Genomic DNA, 13889 nt, shown 5'->3' on the forward strand with positions numbered 1-13889 from the left:
ATTTGATGCATTTTCTTTAAAAAAGTCATCATGGGTGGAAATGCAATTGGAGCATGCTCCATTACCATGCTAAGGTAGCTGGAGAGTACACAAAGAGGCCCATGCACAGGTCCTGATGTCCTGTTAGACTATTTTAACACATTTTGTGAAATACGGTGTGCATTTTTTCAGACCAAAAAAAATCTGAATCCTTCAGGGTGTTTATGCTCAGTTTTTTGCAAAAAAAAGGGGAACTCCGGTGGAAAACTTATTTTTTTTTTTTTCAATCAACTGGTTCCAAAAAGTTAAACAGATTTGAAAATTACTTGTATTAAAAAATCTTTATCCTTCCAGTACTTATTAGCTGCTGAATACTACAGGGGCAATTATTTTCTTTTTGGAATACAGTGCTCTCTGCTGAATCACGAGCTCAGTGCTCTCTGCTGACATCTCTGTCCATTTTAGGAACTGACCAGAGCAGCATATGTTTGCTATGGGGATTTTCTCCTACTGTGGACAGTTCTTAACCCCTTCACGACGAGTGACGTACATGTACGGCGTCGCAAAGTGTCACTTGGCGCGCGGCGACGTACATGTACGTCGTGGGGTTCCGGGAGCGCCGCGTCACCGGTAGCGGTGATCGGGCCGGGATGACTGCTGTTATCTAACAGCAGGCATCCCGGCACATCGCCGAGGGGGGTCCTGAGACCCACCCATGACCGCGATGCGTGCAAATCGCAGGTCAATTCAGACCTGCGATCTGCGCGATTCTGGGTCATACGGGTCACTGGTGACCCGGTGACCCGGAAAATAAGAGGGATCATAGGTGTCCCCCTAAAGGGATAGGAGTTTGGTGGAAGGGGTGCCACTCCTCCTATCCCTGCTATTGGTCGGCTGAGCGACCGACCGATAGCAGACCGGGGGAGGGGGGTTAAAGTTCGGTTCCCCCGCTTTGCCCACCTATCGGTGTCCGGGCAAAACGGGGGAACCGACCAGGGAAGGTCGGCGCCGAAGGTCCCTACCTGGATCCCGGATCCCGGAGCGCGATCCTCCATGCGGGGATCCCCCACGTGCGGCGGCGGCGGTGGCGGCTTCTGGGTCCTGCTAGGTGAGTTGTTGCCTAGCAACATCCGGAGGGCCACAGTTTACAGTGGTCTCTAAACCGTGGCCCTCCAGATGTTGCAAAACTACAACTGTTTGCTGTGTGGGCATGCTGGGACTTGTAGTTTTCCAATATTTAGAGGGGTTCAGGTTGTAGATCACTAAGTGGTCTCAAACTGAAGCCCTCCAGATGTTGCAAAACTACAACTCTCAGCATGCCCAGACAGCAAATTGCTGCGAGTTGTAGTTTTGCAACATCTGGAGGTCCACATTTTTGAGACCACTGGACAGTGATTTACAACTTGAACCCCTCTAAATCTTGCAAAACTACAACTCCCAGCATTCAGGAACAGCATAAGGCTGTCTTGGCATGCTGGGAGTTGTACTTGGGTGCCCCCAGCTATTGCATAACTACATCTCCCAGCATGCCCTTCCGCAATCAGTACATGCTGGGAGTTGCAGTTTTGTAACAGCTGGAGGCACACTGGTTGGAAAATACTGAGTTAGGTCATAGAACCTAACTGAAGGTTTTCCAGCCAGTGTGCCTCCAGATGTTGCAAAACTACAACTCCCAGCATGCATGGTCTGTCAGTGCATGCTGGGAGTTGTAGTTTTGACCCCCCTACCGTGTGAATGTACAGGCTACATTCACACTGACGGCAGATTACAGTGAGTTCCCCGCTACAAATTTGAGCTGCGGCAAATTTTCCGCCGCAGCTCAAACTCCTAGCAGGAGACTCAGTGTAATCTGCAGCCAGTGTGAATGTAACCTAAAAACACTACATATACACACGTACACTGCCCCCCCACCACCCCCCTTCCCCAATAAAAATGAAAAATGTATTGTACGGCAGTGTTCCTAAGATGGAGCCTCCAGCTGTTGCAAAACAAAAACTCCCAGCATTTCTGGACAGCAATTGACTGTCCAAGCATGCTGGGAGTTTAGCAACAGCTGGAGGCACCCTGTTTGGGAATCAATGGCATAGAGTACCCCTATGCACGTCCCTAATTCAGGCCTCAAATGCGCATGGCGCTCTAACTTTGGAGCCCTGTCGTATTTCAAGGCAACAGAATAGGGTCACATATGAGGTATCGCCGTACTCGGGAGAAATTGCCTAACAAATTTTGGGGGGCTTTTTCTCCTTTTACCCCTTATGAAAAGGAACAGTTGGGGTCTACACCAGCATGTTAGTGTAAAAAAATAAAAATTTTTACACTAACATGCAGGTGTTGCCCTATACTTTTCATTTTCACAAGACGTAAAAGGGAAAAACGCCCCCCAAAATTTGTAACACAATTTCTCCCGAGTACGGAGATACCCCATATGTGGGCGCAAAATGCTCTGGGGGCGCACAACAAGGCCCAGAAGGGAGAGTGCGCCATGTACATTTGAGGTGATTTGCACAGAGGTGGCTGATTGTTTCAGCGGTTCTGACAAACGCAAAAAAAAAACACACCCACATGTGACCCCATTTTGAAAACTACACCCCTCACGGAATGTAATAAGGGGTGCAGTGAGAATTTACACCCCACAGGTGTCTGACGGATCTTTGGAACAGTGGTCCGTGAAAATGAAAAATTTTGCACAGCCCACTGTTCCAAAGATCTATCAGACACCAGTGGGGGGTAAATGCTCACTGTACCCCTCATTACATTCCGTGAGGGGTCTAGTTTCCAAAATGGTACGCCATGTGGGGGTTATTTTGCTGTCCTGGCACCACAGGGGCTTCCTAAATGCGACATGCCCCCCGAGCAAAATTTGCTCTCAAAAAGCCAAATATGACGCCTTCCCTTCTGAGCATTGTAGTTCGCCCGCAGTGCACTTCAGGTCCACTTATGGGGTACCTCCATACCCAGAAGAGATGGGGTTACAAATTTTGGGGGGTCTTTTCTGCTATTAACCCTTGCAAAAATGTGAAATTTGGGGGGAAACCCACATTTTAGTGATTTATTTTTTTTTTTTACATATGCAAAAGTCGTGAAACACCTGTGGGGTATTAAGGCTCACTTTATTCCTTGTTATGTTCCTCAAGGGGTCTAGTTTCCAAAATGATATGCCATGTGTTTTTTTTTTTTGCTGTTCTGGTACCATACGGGCTCCCTAAATGCGACATGCCCCCAAAAACCATTTCAGAAAAACGTACTCTCTAAAATCCCCTTGTCGTTCCTTCGCCTCTACTGCGCCCACCGAACACTTTACATAGACATATGAGGTATGTGCTTACTCGAGAGAAATTGGGCTACAAATATAAGTATACATTTTCTACTTTTACCCCTTGTAAAAATTCAAAAATTGGGTCTACAAGAACATGCGAGTGTAAAAAATGAAGATTTTGAATTTTCTCCTTCACTTTGCTGCTTTTCCTGTGAAACACCTAAAGGGTTAAAACATTTACTGAATGTCATTTTGAATACTTTGGGGAGTGCAGTTTTTATAATGGGGTCATTTATGGGGTATTTCTAATATGAAGACCCTTCAAATCCACTTCAAACCTGAACTGGTCCCTGAAAAATTGCGAGTTTGAAAATTTTGTGAAAAATTGGAAAATTGCTGCTGAACTTTGAAGCCCTCTGGTGTCTTCCAAAAGTAAAAACTCGTCAATTTTATGATGCAATCATAAAGTAGACATATTGTATATGTGAATCCAAAAAAAAATATATTTGGAATATCCATTTTCCTTACAAGCAGAGAGCTTCAAAGTTAGAAAAATGCAAAATTTTTAATTTTTTCATCAAATTTTGGGATTTTTCACCAAGAAAGGATGCAAGTTACCACAAAAATTTATCACTATGTTAAAGTAGAATATGTCACGAAAAAACAATCTCGGAATCAGAATGATAACTAAAAGCATTCCAGAGTTATTAATGTTTAAAGTGACAGTGGTCAGATTTGCAAAAAGGGGCTTCGTCCTTAAGGGGTTAAAATGGACAGAGATGTCAGCAGAGACCACTGTGCTTGTGATGTCAGCAGAGAGCTCTGTGTTCCAAAAAGAAAAGTGTTGCCTCTGTAGTATTAAGCAGATAATAAGTACTGGAAGGATTAAGATTTTTTAATAGAAGTAATTTACACATCTGTTTAACTTTCTGGCACCAGTTGATAACAAGAAAAAAAAAATTTCCACTGGAGTACCCCTTTAAGGAAATTCTTGGCCACGTTTTTTTAGGCAGATTAGCTGATTTTCATGCTTTTTTGCCTCTTTTTAAATTAAAAATTTTCAAGACATGTTGGTTACAAACTATATCTTGAAAAATCTGTAGCAAGCGGAGAAGGAAAGTAACGGAGCACTCACGTTACAACTTCTATATGGAGGCTGGAAGCTGGAACTCAATCCTGGTATTCCATGGTGTGGAGGTGAAAGGTGTAATGAGGGGAGCCTCAGACGCCGGCCACGGACTGTATCACACCCACTGGCGCTTCGTCAGGATTTGTTGTGTACACGGCCTGACAATGCGCCAGTGGGCGGGATATGGTCTGTGGCCGGCGTCTGAGGCTCCCCTCATTACACCTTTCACCTCCCTGCCATGGAATACCAGAATTGAGTTCCAGCTTCTAGCCTCCAAACAGAAGTCGTAGCATGAGTGCTCTGTTACTTTCCTTCTATGCTTGCTACATATGTTTACAGTGTATCACACACGTAGAGCACCTCCAGACAGTATAGCTCACTCCGATCCATCTTCTAATCCCAGGTGTAACATGCTCACCTAACGGTCAGCAGAACCGCAGGTTGGTGTTCACATTACACTAGAAAGGTAGAGTACTTGTGCCGTTTCCTCCCCTTTTGGGTATTCTTTGAGATTTGGTCTATATCTTAAAAAAGGTGACAGAATATGGGATATGGAAGTATTTTAGAGCAGAATCAGCTGAGAAGTCCTTTACGCTTACTTGTATGCCGGTAACTTGTGTGCTTGTAAAGGTGTAGAAACTGGGGGACATTTTCCTATTGAATTTAATTCAACTGAGAGAAAAAACGGTCATTTTTGGTTATTTTTGAGACATACAAATGCCATTTTACATCTTATAAATTTGCCCAAAAAGTAGGTAGGAACATAGCCTTAACGTTGAATAGCCCCATGCATGGGACTATTTTGGCATTGCATGCAATTCTCAGCAGATGCAACCGCCCCAAGCATGCTCCATATGTGTTTACAAAATTAAGGTAAGATTGGACAGGAGATCAACATTGTATTCTTCATTCCAGGATGTTTGCTTTTTTTATAGTGGCAACAGGACCTTTGCCTAATGGTCCATTTTAGCTTTGCAGCTCTACACCCCTGGTATGTTCTTAGCCACTTTACACTGTTGGTATTTGACATGTAACATTATTATCAGAGCTGGAACTTGGTCATGGATAGCTTGCTTAATCTCTTTTGCAATGAATTAAACTCCTAATGTATTTGATTAAATAGATGCGTTAATTGCATTTTCACTTCATATATTTCACTTGAGCGTGCCTGCCATTAGCCGCAGAGCCTTAGCTTTCAGTAATCAGCTGAATGTTACCCAAGCACAATAACTCTTATTATAAAAAGAAGTGACTTTACAAATTCAGTACGCAAGTCAAAGTCGAAGCCGATTATGAAAACGTATTAGGAATCCATGGCAGGACACATCACATTGAATTCAGCCAAGAGTGTAATTGTGCTTCCCCATTATGCAAGGCCGCCTTAATTTGCTTCAAGTAGGCTGAACCATAAAGCTGCTGCAATTATAACAAAAAAATAGATTGCTTTGTGCCTTAATAACTGACTTTTTGAGTATAATTCAGGCCACAAAAGACGTGGGAGCCCTACTTGACATACAGTAGGCCTGTTTATCCTAAGACATCTTTTCTTCAATGTAATTTATTGCTAAACTAGATTCTACAAGGCCGATAATGATTTTGCAAAGGGTATTACATTAATTGTACCCATTAAAAGATTTTGGTTATTAGAATGTCATTACCTAAGTCATTTGATAAGAAAGTCTTGTGAATGTTAATGATGCAGTAAGAAACTTTTCTAATTTATAACATTTTTTTTTCTCCCCTATCTTCCATCAACCTGCGGACCAGGTTTAAAGAGTAAGTAAATTATCTTCTTACCAGTGTGAAATCCCTTTATGTATTAACATTGTACAATTATATACTGCCATTTGTTCTGGCTGATAGAACATAGTATTCAAGTATTGAACGCAGTGTGTCTCTAAATTTGATGCACGGTTGAATAGTGCTATATGTATCATATGGGTTAATTAGATTAAAAATAGTAAATCCCTGTCAAAAAATTATCAAATTGTCAGAATTTGAGGACTGTTGCCCATCCTTTTTACTGAGCAGACAAGTCACAGATCTGACACAAAATAATGTTTATTTGTTTAATAGCTGAAAATTCGGAAACATACATTAAAAATAAAAGTTTAATGTATGGTATATTATTAATGGTATATGTTTTTCCAAGTCAAGTTCAGGGGGGAAAAAATGATGAAATTGTCAATGTTGAGAAAAAAAATTATGAATAACTTTGTAATTTGCCTTTTAAGACAAGTCTAAAAATGTAAATGAGTCTACTGGTAAAAAGGGTTTGTGCTTACAAACCTTACCAACTTGGCTAATTGAAAGAAAACATGGCCCCAACAAAAGTTCATTAGAAACAATGGTAAGAAATATTTAAAAAAAATCCTTTAAAATAGAAATTTAATACAGGTGTGTGAAAAAAAAAGTTGGTTGTTCCCAGTCAACTGTGAGTAAAATTTGTAAAACGTTAAAACTAAATGGGAAGGTTGTAAAAGGAAAGCATAAGAATAATACATAGAACATGAATAAAATAGAATAAAATAGAACATGTACAACACCACAAATGAAAAAAAAAATGAATTGAAACAAATGTCAATACTTAAGCCTAAACAGAAGGAATCAAGGTTATAGTGGACTGGAGAAACAATTATGGAGCGTGAAGGACTGAATGAAGTGATTTACAGAGAGAGATGATATCAGGAGTATATAATCATGTCTCCCCTCTCATTTATGGCAGTCATATCTCAGCATTTACTGCACAGGTGTACATAAAATTTTTTAAGTATTTCTATTTCCATTTATAAAAAAAAATATTTGATTAGAAAGATATTTCACAATGATAATGTATCTTGTCACAGAGAAAATCATACTAACTGGATAACATGGTCAGTGAATAGTTTGGATAACAGTGTGTTTGCAAATTTATGGTGGAAATTAAAAAATTGGTCCATGACAAGGCTCATTGATGCTTTAATCAAACTCAGCTTGTTCCTCAAATAATGTAGTCATCACAAAACTCCAGGAAGGAGCAACAAAAAACTTTTTATGCCATTAATTAAAATCATTTATAAATGATAAAGTAAAAAAAAAAAAAAAAGCCTAGGTGAACATCCTCTAAGTGTGGGGATTTTTGCCAGCGGTTGTATTCAACTGCATTTTGAAAGGGGTACTCCAGCCAAAGAAATCTTAACCCTGAATCCAAAGTGTAGGGGATAAGATGACTGATCGATGGGGGCCAGCCGCTGGGAACCCCCACCATCTCCATGCAGCACCCGCAGTCTATGCTGGGCTGCTGCTTCAGTCTCTGGGGCTGGAGACATGATCTCATGCCACGCCCCCTCGTGACATCACACCATGCCCCCTCCATTCATGTCTATGGGAGATAGCCGAAGAGCTGTCACGCCCCCTCCCATAGACATGAATTGAAGGGGCATGGCATGATGCCACGAGTGGAGTGAAATTATGTCTTCAGTCCTGGAGACACAGACAGCCTAGCATAGAATGCGGGAGCTGCACGAAGATCGCAGGGGGTTCCAGCGGTGGGCCCCCCATGATCAGACATCTTATCCCTTATCCTTTTGGCCGGAATACCCCGGAACCCCGGAATTTAAAACATAGTCACACTACATATGTGTATAGGCGGAAATTGAGAGTTTCTTATAACTAGATTGGATCAATATCATACAATGAGATGTATTAACTTGATGAAAAATCTCATTGTGATTATGCAAAACCTTCATTTTTACTTAAAGCAAGGATTGGATAGCAATGAGAGGTGCAGTGGTTAGAATTAGAGATGTTCTGGTAATCTTAGGTGTGAGTTCATCTTTTAAAAGGTACTTGTCATCAAATTTTACCCTATATAACCATTGGCGACATGTTATATAGGGCAAAATAAGCTTTCTTGCCATATCCTTATGTACTCCAGGCCATCAGCAATAGAGAAGAATATATGTTTTAAAAGTCTTCCGTGCCGTATGGTAATAAGGGACAATTACATATCAGCACCTGTGGGACCCTGAAATAGTCATGGTGCTCAGTGCTTTAATCACTTCAGCATGATTGACAGCCCGGGCACTGCCAACTTTACTGCTCTGTTCTCCTTCTTTACGAAAATCTTGTTAAGGTCCAGAAGCAGCTCTACCATGAAGTGGCTTCTGGGCTCACAAAACTTTTGGGAGCAGAGCAATGATGTCTGCAGTTTCCAGGCAGTCAATAACCCAGGAGTAGGAATAATTATAGCTCGGAGGGCCATGAACACTTCAAGGTCCTACAGGCCCTGAAGAATACACATGCCTCGTTAATAGAGATAAGCAAACTGAACCTATAGAACCTTAGTTTGGTCAGAATTTTGCTAAAAGTTAAAGGGGTATTCCAGGAATTTATATATATATATATATATATATATATATATATATATATACATATATATGAAAAAACTCCGTCCGGCACCAAGGTATAAGGTAAAAAAGGCTTGTCTTTATTAATGCCACAGCAGGATACATACAGATAAAGATGTCTGACGCGTTTCGCCCTTTGCAGGGCTCAATCGTAGACTACGTCGTGAGTCTACGATTAAGCCCTGCAAAGGGCGAAACGCGTCAGACATCTTTATCTGTATGTATCCTGCTGTGGCATAAATAAAGACAAGCTTTTTTTACCTCATACCTTGGTGCCGGACGGAGTTCTTTCAAGTATAAGGAGTTGCCGGAGGCGGTGCCGGCAGTCCGCAGCACAGGTGCAGGAGGTGTCCGGAGCTGGTGAGAGCGGTATCCATATTCCTTTGATATATATATATATATATATATATATATATATATATATATCAACTGGCTCCAGATAAACAGATTTGTAAATTACTTCTACTAAAAAATCTTAATCCTTCCAAAAATTATCAGCTACTGAAGTTGACTGGAACATACAAACACACACACACACACACACACACATAGTTCCTCATTTACTAAGAGTGGAATGTAGGTTTCTTTGTAGGTTTTTATTCCCTACAATTTATTTTCCACGGTATTTAGAAAAGTTTCCGTACATTTTCCACTTTCCCTACACTTTGCTTTTTTTACACATTGTCTGATCTGTAGGGTTTTCCTCAGCTCAAATCCACCACATTTTATGTGGAAACCTTAGTAAATATGTTGGGTTTTTGTGAAAATGTCGGGAACAAGCCCCTTTTCGGAGTCCACGCTCCCTTTTCCGATGACCACGCCCCTTTTCAGTTTTTTTTAGCAAAATGGAGAGTTAGTCGGGGTTTTTCAATTCTGGCACAAAATCTGGTGCAGACAGAATTTCTGGCGCACAACCCGAAAAAACATGTCAGGTTGTCAGGTTTGCAATAGTAAATGAGGGCCATTGAGTCATATATATATATATATATATATATATATATATATATATATATATATATATACCAACAATAGAGAAAAGAGGATCAATGTGACAAGGATTCTAGATCCAGCTGGGTGCTCAGCTTCAGGAACAGACTCATTCCCACATAATATCAAATGAAGGTAGAAGCGGCACTCCAATGTTGATTGAATCAAACTGTGGTTTTATTCACACATCCGTGCAAAAGAGCGACGTTTTGGCTTAGCAATAAAGCCTTTGAGAAAGGCTTTACAATGGTGGTGTGAGACCACAGAAACGTAGTCATTGTATCTATGGAATAAAGCTACAACTTTTTACTGGATACACCGGTGTGCGGCAGTCAACTCCTTTTTTTTCTATCTGCCTCAATGGACCCAGGACCGGGGCCCCTGTGGCTGCTTGCACCCACCGCTTATTTTTGCTATTCTGGTGTGCTTTTATTCTTTTACTTTGTGTGTATATATATATATATATATATATATATATATATATATATATATATATATCTCCACACTCTGACTCCCCCACCCCCCCAAAATCTGACACCTTGACACCTAACACCTATCACCAAGTAACTTTAATATTGCAATACACCTTTAAATTTTTTCCTCAATTGGTAAACTATATGCATATGAATACATTATTTTAACAACAATTGCTAGAAACATACTTTACACCAATGAAGCAGAAGTGAGAACCCTATTACAAAACAGCTTCTGCGTTTTAACCATATAGACATTGATACAGATTCTAGTACTATCGGTTGTTTTATATTTCTACTATGAACATACTGTAGCTAAATATACAATTGCTGAGAAGATAAAATGTCATCTGTCGTAGAGCTCTTGTACCTGCAGTAACTACAGATACACACAGTATGCACCAAGAACATACTTTAAGTTTTAAAATGTTTCTATTTCATAGGTAAGAATTGTTATTTCTACCGAAAAACACATTATCCTGTAATGGTCAGTAACAGTGCTGAGGTAGCAACGGTGAATACATTTTTAAGTGGTTATCTCTCAGAGCTGGTGTGATGTCCTGCAGAGAAACATACAAAATAGGCAGTATCGGCTACAGGCAGAGCTCTTAAAGCTGCTGTATTGAAGCATAAATAAATATTCAGTAATGCACCCAATCCAGAGACATGTGCAATGCAGACACAAATAATTGCCAGTATATGCAATGCAGGATAATGGATACAGTACTGTAATATCTCTGTAGTACCGATCCATTAGCGTATGTGGCTAAATCTAGATGCCTTGTAAGAAACCGCTGAGTGTTCAGTGGTCTCAGCAGTGAGCTGTTAAAGACTATTTACTAGGCAAAATAAAACTGTCTGCATTAAACCATTTCCAACTGGTTAATTACTGCCTCATTGTTAAATGAGATTTATACTGGTTAGAAACCTAATGCCATCCATCAGATCCCAACCCTTCCCACCCAATTCAGCTCAATGAATGTGTTGGTTTTATCTAGTAACATGTAAAAAAGAATTAAAAACTATAGTTATAAGACAACATGACCTACATTTATCTAGCATATTACATGATATTAGAATAAAAAAGTCCTGTGTAGACTATTAAACAATGTTCAGGTGTGGGTATTCACCAATTCCACAGTATACATCCTTATAGGTAAGACCATGAGCTGTGCAGCAATCACTTTTTATATTAATTATTAGACACTCACTGTTAGATGCTTTGCAATATTTTTTCTTTATTCGATCATCTTCATAAAATTCAAAGATGTGACATTCAAAGCTTGCAGCTGATAGATGTTACATTCGGCATACAAGCGTCCCATCAGAGGTAGAATTCACTAGTCGGGAACCATCAGGGTCTGACGCGACGTTTTGGGGGAATGCCCCCTTACTCATGCGATATTACATGATATACTACATATTACATGTTTAATCCAGGAGGAGGGAGGTGCAAATCCAACAAAGATCTGTATGGTGATACTTGTGATTTTCATTTGTCAGAATGTAGATGTGCAAGAGAATAGAAATAATATCACATTTTAGGTGACAAAACATAAAACAGATGTTAACTTTCTGAAAAATGAAAATTTGCCCATGTTCTTCAACTTCATTGGTGTGCTCATTTGGCTTTGACAAATGGCCATGTTGTATCTATAGACAGCCACCAAAAAAACATTGCAGCAGTGAATGGATACAGTCATGTAAAATACACAATGACATTAGTGACCCAGAGGTGACATCTTCTCTATAGTCTCTCGTCCTGCTGCGGCTGCAGATCTCCCATTGATAAAGCCTTTCAGGGCCAGGCTTTAACAATGGAGCGCAGATCACACAGATCAATGTGGTTTTATGGAACCACATTGATCTGTATGAGGAATCAAATGATTCCCCCTAAAAGTCCCCTAAGTGGACTAAAAGTGTTAAAAATAAAAGTTTAAAAAAGTTAAAACACACACATTAACCCCTTCCTTATTAAAAGTTAAAATCACCCCTAAATTCCATATAAAAAATATATAAACATATTAAAAATAAACATATGTGGTATCACCACGTGCATAAATGTCCAAACTATAAAAATATATCATTAATTAAACTGCACGGTTTATCGCATTAATTCCCAAGAAAGGTAGAGAGTGCGGTGTAATGAATGATTTTAGGCCAATTTCACTCCTAAATACAGACCAGAAAATATTAGCTAAAATTTGGGCCAGTCGCTGTCAGCAAGTGATTAATAAGCTAATAGGGAGGGAACAAAAGAAAGGATTCATGAAGGGAAGAAATATTTATAACAACATTAGAAGAGTTTTTTTTTTAATATGCAGATGCAGGGCGAGGGGGGCTCCCCTCTCCATCCTGTCCCTTGATGCTCAAAAAGCCTTTGACAGGGTGGAGTGGGGTTTCCTCTTCAAGATAGTGGAGCGTATGAATCTTGAAGAATATTTTTTACAAGGGTTGAGGACCTTATATAAATCTCCTAGAGCAAAAATTTACATAAATAATATAATCTCCCAGGATGTGGTTTGGCTACAGAGAGGAACTAGGCAGGGATGTCCCCTGTCGCCGCTCCTCTTGTCCCTCTTCGTCGAACCACTGGCACAGCTGATTAGGGGTTCCGAGCTGTTTGAGGGGTTTGGTGTTGAGGGAGAGGAGGAGAAAATACTGCTTTATGCGGACGATGTGGTATTATTTGTAACAGACCCTAAAAGAAAATTATCGAGCATTATTGAGCAGATTAGGGAGTTTGGTAAATACTCTGGCTTCCAGATTAACTGGAAGAAATCGGTCTTATTATAGAGATTCACGTGCTACAAGATAATGAGGCCCTGGACTACTTAGGAATTAAAATATCTAGAAATATAGAAGATTTTGTTCAACTGAATTTTGGTCCATTGAGACAGAAAGTTAGAAATAAAATCCAAATATGGAAAAAACTGCGCTTAAATATGGCTGAAAGAATTATTCTAATAAAAATGATTATTTTCCCTATGATTTTGCATGTGGTTAGAGCAGCACCTATTTGGTTAGAGGAAAATCACTTTAGTAAAATACAGAGTCAGATTAATGTATTTTTTTGGGATGGGAAACAGACACGTATGAAACACAATTTAAAAACACAATTAATTTCCTTGATTAATGGAGGCTTTGGTATACCAAATATGCAATTGTATTACATAACTGCACAAATTGAATATATGATTAAGGAAGATGATGTGTTAAAACATTTTTTTTCCCAAATTGGGTAGTACAGGAGGTAGCACAGTGGAGTTAATTGAAGGTGGTAGATGTATGCATACAGAATGGGGAAGAATTCCCACTTGCAACATGTTTAACCCCTTAAGGACCAAGGGCGTACAGGTACGCCCTTGGACCTGCTCTCCTGATATAACGCGGGGTTACACAGTAACCCCGCGTCATATCACGGCGGGCCCGGCGTCATAGTGAAGCCGGGACCCGCCTCTAATAGCGCGCAGTGCCGATCGCGGCACCGCGCGCTATTAACCCTTTAGCCGCGCGCTCAGAGCTGAGCCGCGCGGCTAAAAGTGAAACCGAAAGTGGCCGGCTAGCTCAGTCGGGCTGTTCGGGATAGCCGCGGCTAATCGCGGCATCCCGAACAGCTGACAGGACAGCGGGAGGGCCCCTACCTGCCTCCTCGCTGTCCGATCGCCGAATGACTG

General features: G+C 40.5%; 1 protein-coding gene across 1 annotated transcript in view; it reads left to right on the plus strand.

The window, feature by feature from the left end:
• Positions 1-13889, plus strand: part of PCDH15 (protocadherin related 15) — a 1516206-nt gene that overhangs the window by 1402135 nt on the left and 100182 nt on the right. The window contains exon 33 of the mRNA XM_056530010.1: positions 6132-6140. Within this exon, the coding sequence (XP_056385985.1) occupies positions 6132-6140 (9 nt within the window). The remainder of the gene's footprint in view (positions 1-6131; positions 6141-13889) is intronic.

Source organism: Hyla sarda, chromosome 7 (assembly GCF_029499605.1).
Source record: "Hyla sarda isolate aHylSar1 chromosome 7, aHylSar1.hap1, whole genome shotgun sequence".
Lineage (NCBI taxonomy): Eukaryota > Metazoa > Chordata > Amphibia > Anura > Hylidae > Hyla > Hyla sarda.